Here is a 20922-nt window from a genome sequence, read left to right as displayed (position 1 = left end):
TATCCTCTCCCCCGTATGATCCGCACAACTACCCTATGAGGTATGTTAAGGTTGAAAGTGTGTGAATGGTCCATAATCCCCCAGGCAGCTTTTAAAACATGAACCTGGGACCTGCACACCATCCTCTGAAGCGCTCTCTGTGGCAGTAATGGGGTGACTGCTGGCACCTTTTCCTATCATTTTTTGCCTTGTGGTATTCTACTTGTGGTGTGATCTGTCTTCTTTGTGATGTGGCATGGTTGTGTTATTGGGTTTGTTTCTTTTGAAGGAGAAGTGATGTGTTGTGAGTGAGGACATATTTTACCTCAGAATACAGTAGGTTCCATATGCAACTGGCAATTCCAACTGCCTTGTGGGGGGGGGAGTTTGAGGTGTGGAATGGAGTGAAGTCCAATCAGCTTCCATATGCAAAAGACCTTGAAACGCCGGGCGGGACTGCACAAAGCAGCCAGTCAACCCAGCCAGCATCTTCTGACTGACAGTTCTTGCGGCCAAACACTAAAGGTGTGCATTTTGGAACGTTGGGGCCCACTATGGCTTTATATATAAGGGAGCGATGGGGAGCTGATGTTGTGAGAAAGTGGTTTGTTCATGGATGCTACAAGACTTGAGCACAGGGTCTACTAAATTACAGGTTATTCTCTCAAGTACCAAAATATATCCTGTATGCTGGACTGGAGGGCCTGAAGATATGCCAGTAATTACAGGGGTGTTATTTGGTATGAGAGAGAGTAAGGCAGCAATGTTTTCCCCCACTTTGCTGTGAGGTTGGGCTTTTAGGGCTGTCAGCACTCAGCTGTCAAGCAGTGGGGATCCTAGAATGTCACTTTGTTGTCACACCAGAGATGTGAGGTCATTTCCAGGTATTTGGTGGAAGTGACATCATGCCAAACATGCAACACCACTTTTAAAAACATTTTTCCCCTGCCAGCCCTCAGCAGGCTAGTAGGCAACAGAGAGGGAGGCTGGGAGTGCAAGTGTTAGCCCCACTACAGGAAGGAGTGTTGACATTAGGATCAGGAAACTGGCTAGGGAAGCAGTTGGACCATTGGACCATTGAATGGCAGGAGTACTAAAGGAGGATAGGGCTGCAGTGGCTCAAGCGGTTAAGATGCTGAACTGCAGACCAGAAGGTCGGTAGTTCAGCAGTTCGAGACCCGAGTGCCACATGACGGAGTGAGCTCCCATCTCTGGTCCCAGCTCCTGACAACCTAGCAGTTCGAAAGCAAGAAACCGCAAGTAGATAAATAGGTACCGCTTTGGTGGGAAGGTGACAGCGTTCCGTGTGCCTTGGCGTCTAGTCATGCTGTCCACATGACCACAGAAATGTCTTTAGACAGCCCTGGCTTCGAAACAGAGATGAGCACTGCATCCCTAGAGTCAGATTCGACTGGATTTCGAGCAAGAGAAACCTTTACCTAAAGGGGGATAAGGCAATTGCTGAGAAGCTCAATGAATTCTTCTAATTGGTTTTCACTGCTGAAGATATAAGGAAAATACCTGTTCCTGAATGCATGTTTTCACGAGGGGAAGATGGAGAGCTTAGGCAAATAGTGGTGAAAAGGGAGGAAGTTCTACAACTTATAGACAAATTAACAAATCATCAGGACCACATGGTAGCCATCCTAGTTTTTTAAAGAACTCGTGTGAAATTGCTGATCTTCTAACTAAGATATGAGGACTACCAGGACAATGTAACTCCCATTTTTAAAAAAGGATACCGGGGGGTGGGGGGGAAATTACTGGCCGGTTAGCTTAACATCTGTTCCAGGTAAATTGATAAAGATAAAATTGTCATGTATATAGAAGGACAAGCCCTGTTGATAAAAACCTACATGGCTTCTGCAAAGGTAAGTCCTGTCTCACTAACCTTTTAGAATTCTTTGAAAATGTCAGTGAATGTGTGGACAGGAATGAGCAATGAGCAAGTAGACATTGTTTATTTGGATTTCTGGAAGGCTTCTGACAAAGCACCACACCAAAGACTCCTGAGCAGACTTCAGAGTCATGGGATAAGAGGATAAGTTTTCTTATGGATTGGAAATTGGCTAAATAACAGGAAGCAGAGAGCAGGAATAAACAGTAAGTTCTTGCAATGGAGGGGTGTGAGCAGCAGGGTCTTCCAGGGACCTGTACTAGGACTGGTGCTTTTCAAGTTGATCATAAATGATCTGGAGTTAGGGGTGAGTAGTGAGGTGGCCAGGTTTGCAGATGACACCAAATACCGAACACCATAATACAAGAACCTGGAGTCATCTACTGAAGTTGAAAGGTTGAAGATTCGGGACATAACAAAAGTATTTCTTCATGTAGCCTATAGTTAATTTGTGGAACTCACTGCCACAGGATGTGGTCATGGCTGCCAACCTGGAGAGCCAGTTTGGTGTAGTGGTTAAGTGTGCGGACTCTAATCTGGGAGAACCGGGTTTGATTCCCCACTCCTCCACTTGCACCTGCTGATGTGACCTTGGGTCAGTCACAAACTCTGGCACAGCTGTCCTTGAAAAAGAGCAGTTTGTGTCAGAGCTCTCTCAGCCCCACCCACCTCACAGGGTGTCTGTTGTGGGGAGGGGAAGGGAAAGGAGTTTGTAAGCCGCTCTGAGACTCCAAGTGAAGGGCGGGGTATAAATCCAATCTCTTCTTCTTCTTCTTCTTCTTTAAAAGGGGAATGGACAAATTCATGGAGGACTGGGCTATTAAAGGGCTAGTAATCATGGACTCCTTCCAGTACCAGAGGTAGTATGCCTCTTTAAATCAATTGCTGGAGAGCACAGATTTCCTGTTTGTGGGGTTCCTAGAGGTAGCTTGTTGGCCACTGTGTGAACAGAATGCTGGACTAGGTGGGTCTTTGTTCTGATCCAACATAGGTCTTCTTATGTTTTTATGAAAACTGAATGCAGTCTACAATTCATTTTGAGATCTATTCCACTGCACTGATGGCAGCACATCCATGTGGACCTTCTCCATTGTTAATTCAGTGTCTGCAGTAGAAGTATTGAGGTCCCACATTTGTCTAAAATTTGATAATTTTCCATTTTTGACACCCAAGGACATGGACAAGGTACTTGCCACAACCAGTCCTCTTGTGCCATGTCCATTTTGGCTTGTGTGACCAAGTGGGGAGAAATTGATGGGACTGGAAGCTGGAAGGCCTCTTTTGAAAGCAACTTCTTTGATTCCTGTGATCTGAGGAATAACAGCCCTGTTTCAAATCATTCTTTTCCAGCCCAAGTGATCGCAATGGTGAGCAGTTTCAAGGGCTCTTGAATGAAACAAATAATCTTGATTCATGTCACTCAGATTTCAGGGCCAGTCTAGGGATCACTTCTGAAACTACCTTTATCACTTAGCTTATTATTTTTGCTGGAAGAGGGAGAGAGTAAGTGGAAAAAGTAACTTTGTTGCAAGCATCTCCCAAGAGATCAGGATTTTATTTGGGAGTAGTCTTAGGCTTTAGGATGTATATTGTCACCTTGCTTATTTAATATATATGCAGAGAACATCATGCGAAATGCTGGCCTGGATGAATCATAAACGGGAATTAAGATTGCTGAGAAAAAGATCAACAACCTAATGGCAGAAAGTGAAGAGGACCTTAAGACCCTAACCTTTCCTACACCCCAAAAAATCAAGTACTTTCTGGATATTTGCACTTTGAATCCATGATTTCGCCGATCTGGACAGCCATCTCTCGCAATTAGGTCATCTGAACATCCTTCTCACAATTTTTTTTTACAACCTTCCATCGTTGTGCACATGAACAATTCTGCACTGAATAAATTCAATGTATAAACGTTCAAGTGCACATATAGACTCCAGCGTTCAGTTGTATGTCACTGATTAATTTTGTTTGCTGTTGGGGGGGGGTTGTGTGTGGGGGGGGGGGGCTGCAAGAACAAGGGAGGATAGTGAGTCCCAGTGTGAGTAGTGATTCGGCCATGTGTATATATGCATGCACAAAGCCAGTTTTTTAAAAAAAAAACAAAAAACCCAAGACGTGCCGCCCAAGCTATTTGAATGGTGCTCGGAGCCTCGTTACACGATGTATGCAGTTCAGGGAGGGATGTGTGGGCATCTGAACCCGAAAAAAATATTCCTGATCAAATCTACAGCGGGAACAAATAGCGGTAAGCTTGCTGTGTGACTACACCTTTAGCCTCAGGACTTCTTTCAGAGGTCAGGAAAAACCAGTGGATAAGAGCACAGTTCTTCAGCTCTAGCTAAAAGGCAAAGTGTGCCCCTTCCTGGAACAGAAGGGTTTGAAGGCTGTGTCAAAATGCTTCTAATTTTGTAACTCAGTTTGGGAAATTTGGTTGAAAACAAGTCATACATTTTCTAAATACATACAGGGATGTTTTCCTAGTAGGTTCTGCTATACTTGAAAAGTATATCTATATAAATAGGCATTATTAAAGTTCAATGCTCTTATTACAGTTTTTAAAGTTAATGGGAGATATGTTAAATACCAAAAGTTTCAGAATTCCAAGGATGGACTAACTTTTTGAGCCTTATAAATGAACAAGTGGGGGACCTGCAATTTCCTATTTTCTTTCCCTGGCCCATAGCTTCTCTCCTTTTCCTGCTTCCTTCTCTCCTTCTCACCCATCAGCCAACCTTTCTTTATCTACCCCCATTTTTAGATTTCCTTTCCTTCCCTGGAAGGTTCTGTCCCAGTTATGTGGTGCTGGATGAGACAGGCCCAGTTACTCAGGGGGGAACCTGCAAGGACTTGCACAGGTACTTCATGTTCCCACATGTTCCCTCAAGAGCACTACGATTGGGGAGTCTCTACCTCCTGGAAATTCCAGGCCCCCGAGACGTTACGTTTGCCCAAACTAGGGCCAGGGCATTTTTGGTGGCGGCTCCTACCTGGTAGAATGAGCTCTCGGAGGAGATCCGGGCCCTGCGGGACCTTATACAGTTCCGCAGGGCCTGCAAGATGGAGCTCTTCCACCAGGCTTTTGAGTAGAAGCTGCCGCCGCCACTATTCCACCACCGTGGTACTGTTCCATCATCTACCCCTATTATGGGGGGGGGTATGTGTCACCTGGCAGAAGTGGGGAGAACATTACCACTGGAGCCCTCACTATTTAATAAAGCTGGCCGTCGTTTTGGGATTACTGTCCATCTTGGGGATTTATATACAGGATAATAGAGCACCTTAAATACTGTTATGAATTTTATTTTGGATATGTAATATTGTTTTATTGTATTTTATCTATTTAATCCGGCATTGTATTTTATCTATTTAATCCGGCATTAGCCGCTTGTTAGCCGCCCTGAGCCGCTATAACCCTTCTTTCCCTCTTTCTGGCGCCCCCCATATCCTCACTTTTCCCTGCCTCCTTCTCTCTTTCACACTCACCAATAAATCTACCATTTATCTGCCCCCCATCTTTAGCTATATTTATTTCCTTCATTTATCCCACCTTTCTCCACAATGGGAATCTAATGCAGTTTATATCATTGTCCTCTCCTCCATTTATCCTCACAACAACCCTGTGAGGTAGGTTAGGCTGAGAGCGTGTGACTGGTCCAAAGTTACCCACAGCAGAGGTTCCACAGCAGAGTGGAGATTTAGTCTTTCATTTACCAGATCCTAGTCTGAAATTCTAACCATCACACCACACTGGCTTTCATGGGATTGCTCCTGCTGTTGAACAGCTGCAAGCACCCGGGCTTGGGTGTGCAATGCAAGTCTCATGGTAGCACGTTGCCCAGTTGTTGCTGCCAGGCCTGGTCCCAATATGACATCACTCAAAAGCCAAAAACATCCCTGGTAAGGGTCCTGACCAGTGTTCCCTCTCAGGTGAGTTAGTGTGAGCTAGCTCACAGTTTTTTAGCCTCCAGCTCACACATTTTTGTTTTAGCTCAGGAAGGAGGGCTCCAGAAGCAAACTAATTGATGCAGTAGCCAAATCGCTCGCTCACAACTTTAATGCCAGTAGCTCACAAAGTAGAATTTTTGCTCACAAGACTCCACAGCTTAGAGGGAGCATTGGTCCTGACTCTTCTCTGTGCCTTTGCCTGACAGAAGCTAAGGCTTGAAAGCTGACAGTATTGTTGTGGTTGCCTAACAATGGCCAGGCTATTGTCTCACCTCATTTCCTTGTAGAGCTATAGTTGATGCAGTTTATACAAATCAGGGAAACTTCACAGGAGCCATTAACTAATTTTTCAAAAGACTATCAAGTAGACAATTCAAAGAATATTTAGAGAACTGCCCAGTTCATTTCTTTTCTAAGTTACAACATGACAGAGAATTAAGCATGTTTAACAGCAGAATTTTTTTTGAAGAAAATTGACTTCAAAGGGTGCTGCTCTGTCTAGGATTGCACCATAGAAATATCTTTGTGCTCAGTTGAGATCCTAGCGTATATTATTCAGTGGCACCATTTCAGTAAACAAATTTGAGTTTGCTGTTGTTTGGCATACCAACATTTTGGGTTGCTATTTTCTTTTGTAACAGAAATGACAGTTTAATAAAATACTCTATCCTTATGAACTCAGCTCTTAAAATGTAAATATTTAAACAGCAAAACAAATAATTTGTTCATCTAATTAACTTTTACATTTAAGCATCTGAAATAAAAGCTAGAATAAAACATGATTATTTGACCATTCTTTGCATTGGTACAGTCATAAATCAAGGTGATAATAAGGCAATGTTTGATCACTGTTATAATGAATTTTTATGGCTAGTTTTACAACACTGAAGAAATGTGATCACAAGTAATGTTTCAATTTCAACCAAGCCAAAGGAAATGAGAGATAACTGGTTTTAATTCATAGTGAGTATAAAGACTGAATATTTCCTTTGCACTCTATTCTGATGTTGTTTTGCTAGATTAGGTTTTTTGTTCCTGGTAAACCATGAACATTGGTTTGCTTTATTGCGATTTCAAATTTATTTCATGAATTACACTGGAAGATCAGTACAATAGACCATTGTTTTTATCATATATTAAAAGTACAATGCTCAAGACTCTAATTAGTACTTCTTGTTTCTAAACAACAAAGTCTCAGAACGCGACTCTTAGGGGCACTAAAAGGACCAGAAGAAAGGAGAAGAGAAGAGATTGGATTTATACCCCGCTCTTCACTTGGTGTCTCAGAGCCTCTTACAAACTCCTTTCCCTTCCCCTCCCCACAACAGACACCCTGTGAGGTGGGTGGGGCTGACAGAAACTGCTCTTTTTCAAGGACAGCTGTGCCAGAGCTTGTGACTGACCCAAGGTCACATCAGCAGGTGCAAGTGGAGGAGTGGGGAATCAAACCTGGTTCTCCCAGATTAGAGTCCGCACACTTAACCACTACACCAAACTGGCAAAAGGACACCAATCCAAAACTTCCTGTGCTATGAGTTCAGACGATTATACAAACAATGGCAACTTTTTGTTATTTAAGCCACTGATTTTACTGAAAATGCCACTTTAACTACTTTTTAATTCAATGACCCTCCTGATGAATGTATTATTAATCTTCATCTCATAAAGCACATCTGTCTTGTTCGTTAACCACACATTGTCTGAGGAGCTGTTATATATAATCTATGGCTGGAAACATTAATGTGCAGTGACTTTTGCTTCATACAGTTAAAAAGACCCAGGTGTGGACTTCCGGTCGACAGAACAGCAATGGCAGACACTCTCCCCACAACGGGGAAGGGCGATCTGCACACCAGCGGCCTGGAGGGGTACCACCTCAAGTGACACCCCCGAGGAGCCTTTGCGATAGGGTCCAGGCCAGGGGGCTTTTGAGGGGTAGCCTCTTTGATGGCATAATGCCAGAGAATTGAGGCTACCCTCCGCCCCGACGGTCCAGTCGCTGAGTGGCCTTCGGGCACAAGCTGACCGGGACAAGTGCCGGAAATCGAGCGGAATGGCGTAAAACCGATCGTGGTCAGAGAAACTGACTGACAATGAACGTGAGTTCTGAATAAAATGGAGTAGTTTGCAAAGCGATTCCCCCCCCGCTGTTGAAAAAAGAGATTGCAAAGAGGAACGCCTCTTATGCGAATGAGCGGCTAACGGACACAAAGGGGGAGAGGGGAGGAAATAAACCGAAAGTGGGTTGAGAGACTTATCTGAATTGCAAAGTGTTTGGCAAGTTTTCCAAGGTGCATGGAAGCGGCAGAAACTGTAAACAAAACGGGAAAGATGGCAGCCCAGCAGAGAAAGTTTAAAACAAAGCTGGGCAGTCAGAGTCCGAAACCGGAAGAGGGAGCAGATGTCCTCAAACTCCTGGCGGATATGCTCAAGCGGATATGCTCAAGATGGAACAACTCGATGGTATTAACCAGCAACTGACCGTGATGAATAAAACTTTGCAGCACAGCAGCTTCAGCTGAACAAAACAGAGAAAAAAGTGGAGCAGGCAAACGAGAAAATTAAAGAGACAGACACCACAAGAAGAAGTTGAAGAAAAGATTGGGAGATGTGGAAACGAAGCAAAATTGCCAAGAGAATCGAGTTTTGCAGCTACAGATGGAAAAAGCTAATATGATTCTCAGGTTTCAGGGGGTTCCTGAAACGGATCGGGAAGACCTGAAGAGGGTGCTCAGTGAGATCATCGCTCCATTGGTAGGCTTAACAGTGGATGAACTTATAAACGAAATGGAGTCAGCCTATAGGGCATACTCCAATTACATTAAAAAAAATACCCTACCTGAAGAAATAGTGGTCAGGTTTTCAAGAAGACAAACCAGAGATGCTATTTTAAAAGCAGCATCAGCAACCCCACTGAAAATGGGAAATGTAATCATCAAAATCTTAAAGGACATTCCATTTGAAATTAGACAAAAGAGAAAAAACTACAAGGACTTAATTTCTTTCCTTCAAACTAATGGGATATCGTACAGATGAGCGGTTCCGGAGGGTGTCATCTTTAAGATCAACGATAGAAGAGAGAAGATAGACTCCACTTTTAAAGCTAAAGAGTTTTTGAGACGGCAGCTGGGGACAGACGAAGAGTCCAAAAAGGAAGAAACGAAGTCTAGTGACTCTGCTACCTCTGGAACAGAGGAGGACTCTGCAGCAGAAAAGGGTGCAGGACCTGCCAGAGTGGTATACGATTTCAGAGACAGAAAGCCAAAGTAAAAGCAGAAGGACTTGGAAAATGGCCTTTTGAAGCGAAGAATAAGAAGATGATCAGAGATTTCTCTCATAACAACTAATAAAATAACAAACAAATAGTGAACTGTTATAAGCAAGAACTCTTCAAGTATATTGTGATATTAATACTTATAGTACTAACAATTTTACTAACAGTGAAAAGATCTCCTCCTCTTGGGGTTTTAGTTTAGTGTGGTTTGCTTTCTTTTATCCTTAGTTGTAGTCCCTTCCCTAATATTTCTTTGTAGTTTGTAGTATTTGCAAAATAAAAAATATCCCTACGGGGATTTAAAAAAAAAAGACCCAGGGGGGCTGGTACACACAAGCACTAAAAAAAAAGACCCAGGTGTGCTGGTACATAGAAGCACATGTACCCCTAACATCAGTGCATAGTAAAGGTAGAAAAAGATATGGCATTCAAATTTATTGGAGTATTCACAAATTAAATAAAATGAGGATTAATCTTTTGTTTATGAGCCTTAAGAGCAATGGTCACAATTATCCATTGTAGGCCAAATTAGAATACAAAGATTAGATAGCCACTGTCCTTTTCACAGATCTGCTTCTCTGACTTTTGTCTGTTTCCTTCTTCTCCTCCAGTCCTGAGGTCCCCTTCATGAGAAGACTTAAACAAGCACGCTTCCTGTTGCTTCTGATAACAATTCAAGATCAAAACCACTTTAAAGTAAACACAGTGATGTACCTTCTGAAAAATTCTAATTATGTTTCACTGCAATTCACCTTTTAAATCTGAACTAATTAGTATCTTGAAGCGAAAACCAGTGACAATGATTTAGTGTGTCAGTTTGTGAGACATATAGCTTTAAGGGACGATTTGCCGGAAATTAGGCATGCAACTCCAATTAATGTGAGAAAACAAGTTAAGAATCTGATTCCCCTAGCATATTGCCAAAAACATATTTTAATATTCAGTAAATTAATAATCATATATAGTGACAGGTCAGAATCTTCCCCAGTGTGATTCTTCACATGAAAGTAGTGAAATGTAGAAGATTAATTTCCCTCAAGTACTGTTCCGTTATCTAAATATACAGCTTTACACTGCCTGCAAAACTACTGAACCTGAGTACTGAAAGTATATCAATTTAAATCCCTGCCAACTGGTTCAGTGGCAAAGCTGTACCATTTGGATAATATCATAGTACATTGATCAACATACAGAATAATCCGTTATTCTAAATCCTATGGGAGCGAGACAAAAATTCAAAGCCTAGTGTGATGCCAATAACTGGAGATAAGAACACTAAAGATTTGCAGAGAGTGGCACATTTGCTAGGAAACACTGACTCGCAGGTAAGTACAGAAATGAAAACCTCAGAGCACATAAACCATGGATTCCAATGTCTCTACACTAATGTGCAGAGTATGGGAAACAAACAGGAGGAACTTGAAGTCCTAATACAGGAAGTGGACTATGACCTAAAAGGTATTACTGAAATTTGGTGGAATGACACCCACAGTTGGAATTTTAGGACTGAGGAGAACAAGTTGTTTAAAAGGCTTAGACAAATAAGGAAGGGGCGAGGAGTAGCATTATATGTAAAGAAGGTATATACTTGTGAAAAAATACCTGAATCTGAGCATGGAAGTTCAGTTGAGGGTGTCTGGATAAAAATAAAAGGAGTAAGAAATAATGGTGATATTATGGTGGGGGTCTGCTGTAGACCACCAAGCCAAGCAAAGGACTTGGATGAGATACTCCTAGAACAGATTATAAAGTTCTCAAAGAACACTATGGGACATAGTGTTCATGGGAGATTTCAGTTACCTGGATATCTGTTGGAAGTCCAACTCTGCTAAAAATGAAAGGTCCAATAAATTCCTAACTTGTCTTGCTGACAACTTCATTTCCCAGAAAGTGGAAACAAGGGGATCTGCTATCTTGGACTTGATTCTCACCAACAGGGAAAAACTGGTTGATGAAGTGAAAGTAGTGAGCACCCTGGGTAGTATTCACCATGTAATTTTGGAGTTTACATTCTTGGGGAAGGGAAAAGCTGTATGTTGTCAGACACAGGTTGGACTTCAGGAAAATAAATTTTAACTAACTTAAAGTTATGCTGTGTAGAATCCCATAGTCAGACATACTTAAGGAGAAGGGAGTTCAAGAGTAGGGTTGCCAAGTCACTTACTGCTAATAGCGAGGGAGAGTTGGTCCCTGCCCAGGACATTTGCACGCACGCCACAATGACATCACTTGGAAGTGACATCATCACATTGGGCATGTTGCTGGCTGACGCTCTAGCAATCAGCCTGGTAACTTTATGGTACCATAGAGTTTTGAGGTTGATTGCTAGAGCATCAGCCACCAACGTGCCCGGCACAATGATGTCACCTCCAAGTGATGTCATCATGCCGGGCACGTCAGCTCGAACTGGGCACTTTGGGGGTGGGTTTCCCCCTGCCAGCCTTTTCCAGACTGGTGGATTGGGGACCCTTTTAGTGGGGGAACCTCCAACCTCCTGGGGGACCTGGCAGCCATATTCAGGAGGGAGCATCACAAATGATTCCTATGAGAAGAAAAAAGGGGAGGTGCCTAAAGAAGCCAAGGTGGCTCCATAAACAGTTTTTAAAGATTTGAGAAATAAAAAAGATTCATTTAGGAAATGGAAGGAGGGCCTTTTAACCAAGGTTGAATATAAACAAATAACCAGTGCTTGTAGAGAGAGTGTTAGAAAAGCTAAAGCTCAGTATGAGCTTAGGCTAGCAAGAAATGCTAAAAATAACCAAAAAAGGGTTCTTTTGTTATGTTCAAAGTAAGAAAAAGAGCAAGGACATGGTAGGTCCATTGCAGGGACAGGAAAGTGAAATTGTAACAGGTGATGAAGTGAGGGCAGAACTGCTCAATTCCTACTTTTCCCCAGTCTTCACTTGTGACAGAAATGGTGCTCAGCATGGCAAAAAGAGAACACACAATGAGGGAAGGGAGTTGCAGCCTAGGATCGGCATAGGGGTAGTACATAAACACGTAGTTTCTTTAAGTGAAACTAAGTTCTCAGGGCCAGATGAATTGCATCCAAGGGTACTAAAAGAATTTGTGGATGTAATTTCTGAGCCTCTGTCCATTATTTCTGAGAATTTTTGGAGAAAGGTTGAGGTGCCAGAAGATTGGAAGCAGGCAAATGTTGTCCCCATCATCAAGAAGAGGGGAAAGGAGGATCCAGGTAAGTACCAACTCAGCAGCTTGACATCTATACCTGGAAAAGTTTTAGAACAAATCATCAAACAGTCGGTCCCTGAGCAATTAATTTATAGAAAAGATGGCTGTGATTACTAAGAGCCAGCATGTGTTTCTCAAGAACAAGTCATGTCAGACTAACCTTATCTCTTTTTTCAAGAAAGTTACTACCTGATGGATCAGGGGAATGCTGTAGACATAGTTCATCTTGATTTCAGTAAGGCTTTTGATAAGGTTCCACATAATATTCTTGTTGACAAGTTGGTAACATGTGGTTTGGATCTTATTACTGTTAGGTGGATCTGTAACTAGTTGACAAATCGCATCCAAAGAATGCTTGTTAATCGTTCCTCATCCTTTTGGAGAGGAGTGACAAGTGGAGTTCCTCAGGGATCTGTCCTGGGACCTGTTTTGTTCAACATCTTTATAAATGATTTGGATGGAATAGAGGGAATGCTTATTAAATTTGCAAATGATATTAAATTGGGAGAAATAACAAATATAGTAGAAGACAGAGTCAGGATACAGGATGATCTTGACAGTCTGGAAAACTGAGCTAAAACAAATAAAATGAATTTTAACAGGAATAAATGTAAAGTTCTGGAAAAATCAAATGCATAATTATAGGATGGGGACTTGTTCTGGCAATAGTATATGCGAAAGGGATCTAGGGGTCTTAGTAGACCATACACTGAACATGAGTCGGCAGTGTGATGCGGTAGCTAGAAAGGCAAATGTACTTTTGGGCTGCATCAGCAGAAGTATAGTATACAAATCATGCAAAGTGATGGTATCACTTTACTCTGCTCTGGTTAGACCTCACCTAGAGTATTATGTTCAGTTTTGGGCACCACAATTTAAGAAGGATATAGACAAGCTGGAATGTGTCCAGAGGAGGGCAATGAAGATGGTGAGGGGTCTGGAGACCAAGTCCTGTGAGGAAAGGCTGAAGGAGCTGGGTATGTTTAGCCTGGATTGGAGATGACTAGGCACAAGGACAGTGATGGGCTTGTGACAGACTTTGCCAGAGAATCTTGAGGTGATCCAATAAAGAACTCACATTGTGTGTAATCAACAGAGTCTGCAACAGGCCTGGTGGTAAATAGTCCATTCACTCCTCCACATGCAGCTGCTGGGTGACCATGGGTCAGCCACAGTTTTTGCAGAGCTGTTATCTCGAGCAGTTCTCTGAGTGGTATGTCAGCCCCACCTACCTCACAGGGTGACTTTTGTGAGGAGAGGAAGGGAAGGATATTGTAAGCTGCTCTGAGACTCCGGGTGAAGACCAGGGTATAAATCCAACCACCACCACCACCCCCTCCTCCTCCTCTTCTTCACCATGTGATAGTGACAACACACTTGCATATTCCATAAGGCACAGTTCTTAGCTATCTACAGAGGCACTCCTGTGATGACAGTTATTCAGCCTGACATCACTAGGTTGTGCCCCATAACGTGATGTTTGCTTGGCATCCACCAAGATGAGGACCTTCTTTGTGGTGGCCCTGTCCTAGTGGAACCAGCTGTCAGATGGTATGTGTGCCCTGCAAGACTTGTCTAAGTTCTGCAGGGCCTGCAAAGCAGAGCTCTTCTATGTAGCTTTTCATTAGTTGGGTCTGTTTATGTGGGCTGCCTTTTAGTTTTATTTGTATTATGTTTTTAGTTGGTATCTGTTAATATTTTAGCTGTTGTTAGCCACCTCAAGACCACTTGATGGCAAGAGGTGGCATATAAATCTAATAATAGTAACAACAACAACAACAACAACACTGGCTCTGCCTGGCATTGAGATCCTGTGGACCTGGTAATTGCCACATGCCATTTACAGGCTGTTAGTTATATAGAGTATCTTTGCATAAAAGTCACAACTGCAAATTTATTCAAATGTGGTACATCATTAGAATTTGACTAACACAGCTAAAGTTGAACAATATTTAAGAAACACATTTCAAATTTCCATTGAAAGCAAACTTAACAGTGCCTAGCTTTGGTTGGATTGTGCCTAAACCCACAACAACATTACTGGCTCCTAGTATTGTCTTCACTACAATTCTTTTGTTACCAAATTCTGCATCACAACCTTTTAAATTCCTGATAAGACACTCTATTTAGTTTACAATACTTAATATATACCTGTTTTCTATATGTGAAAAAGATATTTCAGATAATTTGATTTGAAGAACTGAAAATTCCTTATTGTAAATAGAGTCTGAAATTCTATATTTTGTTCCATATGATATCATAGCTCCAACTGGAAAACCATCCATTTTTTACTGGTATGTTTGTACAGTCAGCAGTTTTACCACTTTATAAGAACTGAATCTATCACTGGGTACATTTACTCCAGTATCCCAGTAATATGTCCTTCATGCCTCTAACCAACATTTCACTTTAATTAGAAATTAGGGATGGGCACAAACTGAACAACGAAGCAAACTGTGTCACAAATTTTGCCCTGTTTGTGGTTCATGAACAGACTGTGACAGGTCTACCATCATGAACCTAAAGCTCATTCCGTCACACAGCACTCTGTCACACGGCACTAGGGTCTTAAACTGCTGAACTGCAGACCATCTTAACCTTTGAGCCACCGCAGCCCCATGAACTTTAAAAGCAGTTTGTGGAGGTTTGTGTTAGTTCATGAATGGAGCAGAAAGCAGGGGTTTAAAGTGACTCTGAGTCCCATTAAAAGCCTGCTTTCTATTCCCTGCAAAAGCTGCAGAAACAGCTGAGTGGCCGGGCTGTTTCAGGCTGGGGACTGCAGCAGACAGCCCGAAAAACAGCTGAGCAGCTGGTTTCAGGCTGTCTTGTGCAGTCCCTTTAAACTTTAAAGACAGCCCAAAACAGCTGAGCGGCAGACAGCAAGTTTAAAGGGACTGCACAACAGCCCAAAACAGCTGAGCAGTGGGGAGCAAGCTGCTCTCCATAACTGACCTTTTTTTTAGCTTTCTGCAAATCCCATTTAAACCTCCTGGTTCAGTTCATGGTTCAGTTTATTGTTCAGCCACAAACCACAAACTGAACCGCATTTTCTTGGTTCATGCACATCCTTTTTAAAAACAATTCTCCCTCAGAAAACATTGCCCTCAGAAAACAATGCCTATGAAACAGCACTTCTACTGTATGTTTCCCCATTATTGCATACCATTACATTAGTATCTTTATATAGCACAATTGAACTATTAAAACTATAGACCATAACAATACTGACAAAGAATTTATCATCGAATTACGTTAACGTTCAAAGTAAGCTATAAGAAAATGTAGAAAGACTGCGATGACTGAAATATCAGGTTAGGAACAAGTGGGATGTATTCTGTTTAGCATCTTGGAATGTTATAGCAAAGTAATACACTTAAAATGCATCAGAAGAGTGAAATGAAAGAACTGGGAAGAGAAATTAAATAAAATACAAAACAATGAACATGAAAGGTGATGTAGCTTAGAACTCAGGAAAGTAGTGTACCTTAGTAACTAGACTACTAAGGATAATGGTGACAGTGATCTATTAGAAGAATATCAAGGCCATGTATATGTTTTTAAAAACAGAGACTTACCTTTCACAAGCTCTGACAGTCCATGCAGCAATTATCCATAAGGAGATACTAAAAACCAAAAGTACAGTTCCTGGACATATTGTCATTAGAGTCTTCATAACAAAACGAGTATTGAAGTTTATCTTATTTAGTGCTCCAATGCTTCTGGATGAGGCATCAGTGAAAAGTTTGCTATGCAAAAGCATAACTCTGGCAATAAGATATAGTCTTAAGAACATGGGTATGGATAAAATAATATCCACATCAGCTATTGCCGTAGATGGGGTATAGGAGAAGGCAAGCCGGGCTGTCCATGTGAATGTATAGTTGCCAGGGATAGGATGTATAGCACACACCAAAATTTCCAAGCAGATAAAGAAAATGCGCTCATAAGTCATGGCTATTCTCCAGTCATCAGCTCCATTGTCCACCATAAACAACTGCAAAAGCAATGCAGAAGGACAATATTAGTGAAATATCAGCAGGACTTTTTACACACAACAAAGTATCAGTAGTACTTAAAAATGTAAAATTTAAAATAGTAAACACAGTATGTGTTTTCAAATGTTATGTAAGCTGCAGTTTAGGAGTCCAGCTGTCATAATTTGAAATGAAAGTGAAATATGTATTGTTGGACTTCTTTAGCCAAATGAAGTTTCATACATCACTTGCTCATGTTAACAACCTCTTTCAGTGTTAATTACTGATTTAAACCTTATTCTCACTAAGGTATGGACACTAGGCAATGGTGAACACATGAAACTGCCTTATACTGAATCAGGCCATTGATCCCTCAAAATCAGTATTGTCTACTCAGACTGGCAGTGGCTCTCCAGGGTCTCAGGCAAAGATCTTTCACATCACCTACCACCAGATCTTTTAACTGGAAATACTAGGGATTGAACCTAGAACCTTTTGCATGCCAAGCAGATGGTCTACCATTGAGCTCTCCCCAAATGAATAATGGCAATAAGTATTGAAATCATAGGGTTAAGAACATAAGAACTTAAGAGATGCCAATGTTGGATCAGGCCAAAGGCCCATCCAGTCCAACACTCTGTATCACACAGTGGCCAGAAATACCAGTGCCATCAGGAAGTCCACCAGTGGGGCCAGGACATTAGAAGCCCTCCCACTGTTGACCCCCCCCCCAAGCACCAAGATGACAGAGCATCACTTGCCCCAGAGTCCCTATCTATACCTTGTGGCTAATAGCCACTGATGGGTTGGATTTAAACAAATCATGGAGGACAGGAAGACACTAGATTGAAATTTTCATTCAGAGATTTCACACTATTTCAGCCTGAGCTGAACAATGACTTGAGATTTTTATTTTATTATGTCATTTTTGCAAAATCTCGTTCTCTCCACCCTGGTTCTCATGGCTTTCCACAAACCATGCAAAATTGAATTAAGAGGGCTTTTCTATACAGGCAATAGACTTGCTCTGTACTAAATGATTCACAAAGTTACTTAAAAAAATTATTAGGGACTGTGTATAACTTGTTAAAACTAGTATCCTAAAATGGAATCTTGTATCATTTAGGCTGAGGACAGACTGGCAGTATGAAGCATGAGGGAGGCAGGGCAAAAAGACGCAGACCAAGTTGTGCTGGGGATTCCGGCCGCACTGCACCTACTGATGCGGGAGCATACCAGGAAGGAGGTGCATAAGAGTGTTCGCACTGTTGGCCTGCCCCTGGTGGAGGCGTGGCTGTAAGCAGCTTTTTTTTCACTCCAACGACATGCACCTATTTCTCGAGCAACCTGTTCAAACATCTCCCTGTTCCTGTGGGTCTGACGCAAGGCCTCCTGCACTGGCTGCACACCCCACACTGCCAGGAGGTCCAAGGTCTCCACCCTTTTCCAGGACGCTCCTCGCATGCCTGCCATTTTGCCAGTCTGTCTCCCAGGAGGCTGCCTGCTGGGAGCTTTAACTCTGTGAGCCGTGGGCAGTTGTGCGCTCCAGCGCATATTGCGCATGGGTGCTTATGCACATCTCTGCTGCCAGATCAGCCAGTTCACATTATCAGTGTGGCTTGTTTGTGGCTTTTAGCGTGCACACTTCCGGGAAGTGGGATCAATGTGCCCTCTAGGGTTTCCTACGGCTTTCACCTGGTACTTTTTTAACTTGGTAGGGAATCATCATAGGATGGGCTGAGTACGGCTGGGGAACTCCTGACAGCTGTGGCTGTGTGAACCAGCCCCTTTAATCCATTTGTGAAACATTCCTGTATCAGGCCAAACTGCCAGTCTGAACTCAGCCTTCATGTGTCATGTTAATACTTATGCTTTGCTTCAGTTCTGTTTTTATACGTCCGGTTGTTTCTACAACCTATTATTGTTTATTGGTTTCTACAACTTATTGCATTGTTTATTGAATGTTACAGCCATCAATTGTATTGACTCACTCTGTTTAATCCACCTTGAGTCCAAGTGAGAAAATGGGACTATAAATAATGTAAATAAATAAAATAAGTAGCTTGACACAACTGATGAATACTGCGTATTTTTGTTGATTAGACTAGAATTTTGTGTAATTACATTTCATTCTGTAATTCATGCATTTCATGAGCCACTGAAACTGCCGTTTGTTTTTTATACAAAATACTGCATGGTGAGAATGCACTCTTTACATCTGAAGAAGTGAGTTTTAGTCTATGAAAGTTAATGATGGAATAAACTTTGCTTAAGGTACAAAATACTCCTTTTGATTTTAGCTTGTGGGGTGTGAGTGACTCCACACATACTTTTATCTGACTTCAGCACACATACTTTTATCTGAAATAAACTTGTGCTCTTTTCCAGCTTCTTAGAAACCAATTCATGATTGAAATTTGAAACTTCAAGTAGACATATGTGATTGAACCACTTCATGTTGACTGGTTATGACTTGTTTGAAAGCATCCCCATGTCAAGAATTTCCCAATAAAGCATCCTCTCTGATTTGTCCCTATTTTGTTTTGGGATGGGGGGTAGAAATTTAGCGATATTTTTTTTACAGTATCTTGACTAATGTGAGTACGATAGTTGTAATTGTTAACACTTTAGCCCTTTTCTACAGGACTCAAGTAGCAAAAACTTAGTATGTATGCTTGTAATTGCACACACCCAAACAATAAGGTCATGTACACTGTGTAACCTACCATAACCTGCCTTAGGATATATGCATATAGTTGCACACACATGAACAATTAGGCCATATGCACTATATAAGCTACCATTCTAATTATCTGTGGATGGCAAGGCTCATTTTGAACAGACAGCACATTCCAAAATAAATTAGTTCTGGGTATAGCAGGCAGACAAAAAGCTTCTGTAATGCATAATAATTATGAAGAAGAAAAAGAAGAAGAAGAAGAAGAAGAAGAAGAAGAAGAAGAAGAGGAGGAGGAGGAGGAGGAGGAGGAGGAGGAGATTGGATTTATACCCCGCCCTTCACTACCCACATCTGGGAAGCGTAGCACTCCCGGGGCTCAACCGAGGCTTCCAGCCGAAACTGTGTGGCAAAAAACTAGTACCTTGGAGGTACTAGTTTCCGGAAACTGTGGGGCAAGGGCGGGCGTCTGATCGCGTTTCCAGAGGCATCCGGCGCCCGCCCATGTCCCCTTGCAAATAAGGTGTTTTTGTTTTGTCCAAGTCTCTGTGGATGCGCATGCGCACTCAACGGAGCATGCGCATTTGTCATGTACACAAAAATAAAAACAGTTTGCCGCGGTGCGCGCTTCTTCGTTGCGCGCCGGCTTGTCCTGTGATCGGCACCTCTCCCTTGCCATGGAACCTCCACGGTACCTCCACAGGACCTCCACAGGAGGTCTGATCGCGTAACTGCGCAGTAGTTTGCCCCAGGGCAAACAGCCACGCTTCTCCTCTGCAGTTTCCTGCCCGTGTGACCGGGGCCTCAGAGTGGCTTACAAACTCCTTTCCCTTCCCCTCCCCACAACAGACACCCTGTGAGGTAGGCAGGGCTGAGAGAGCTCTTGACAGAAACTGTTCTTTTTCAAGAACAGCTGTGCCAGAGCTACGGCTTGCCCAAGGTCATCCAGCCAGGTGCAAGTGGAGGAGTGGGGAATCAAACCCGGTTCTCCCAGATTACAGTCCACGCACTTAACCACTACACCAAACTGGCTCTCTGAGGAGTGTTCCTTCGTGTAAAAAAGGGGTATTTTAAGGAAACAGGAAAGCAGTTCATAGCCCCATATTGTTGATGTAAATACAAGTGCCCCTTGCAATTGACTGCCAGAAGAAGGCTCAGATTTGGAACAGGTTTGGATTGGTTTGGTCTGGAGAATAGTTCCATAATATAAGTATATCAAACAGAAATACAAATCATTCTGTTACACTACAGTTAACAAAGTGTGTTAAATTTTCAGCGTCCTAAAAATGTAAATATTTGCTTATACATTGTATATACTGGTGGTTCGCTGTGACTTTTGTTGAACAATCGCAATAATCAAAGTAGGCATATAACTGCAAACTTATTATCACACTGAGCAAATGCATAGATTTCTTTCCTTTTATTTTGTACATGTATAACATGAAGTAGTGCTTTTCTTTGTCAGAACAAAGTGAGGGTGACTAGGGTCAAATGCCTGCCTGGAAGCCATTGGACTTGGGACACATCACCTTAGAATCACTTGCAGGGCACATAGTCCACAACTGCTCAGTAGCTCTTGGCATATGCCCAGAATTTGGGCGTGAAAGCATGTTCTGATTGTAAATCAGAGAGAGCCCTAGGCCATCAAGACATGTGTTATAGCCAGGCAAATTCTATAGATCTATTATATATTCTTTAGGAGTGAAGGAAATCTTTTAATCCTTAGACTGCTCTGTAATGCCAGTTAGCAGCACAGGACTAAAAGGATATTTCCAGTGCAAAGCAGTGCACTGGCAACCTAACTGCACTGGCTGCCTATTGAATTCTGGATCAATTTCAAGGTGCTGGTGCTTACCTTTAAAGTCCTATACAGCCTATGGCCAGCATACCTTCGAGATCGCCTCTCCCCTTATGAGCCCCATAGGACATTGAGGTCCACAAATCAACATATCCTGGCAGTCCCAGGGACATCCATCTA

General features: G+C 42.3%; 1 protein-coding gene across 1 annotated transcript in view; it reads right to left on the bottom strand.

Moving 5' to 3' along the window:
• LOC107115580 (small conductance calcium-activated potassium channel protein 2-like) overlaps window positions 1-20922 on the bottom strand; it is a 121601-nt gene that overhangs the window by 78488 nt on the left and 22191 nt on the right. Inside the window, exon 3 of the mRNA XM_015417321.1 lies at window positions 15869-16287. Within this exon, the coding sequence (XP_015272807.1) occupies window positions 15869-16287 (419 nt within the window). The remainder of the gene's footprint in view (window positions 1-15868; window positions 16288-20922) is intronic.

Source organism: Gekko japonicus, unplaced genomic scaffold, assembly GCF_001447785.1.
Source record: "Gekko japonicus isolate JY-2015 unplaced genomic scaffold, Gekko_japonicus_V1.1 scaffold2034, whole genome shotgun sequence".
Lineage (NCBI taxonomy): Eukaryota > Metazoa > Chordata > Lepidosauria > Squamata > Gekkonidae > Gekko > Gekko japonicus.
Note: the sequence above shows the minus strand (reverse complement) of the source record. Positions and strands in the feature narration are given on the sequence as shown.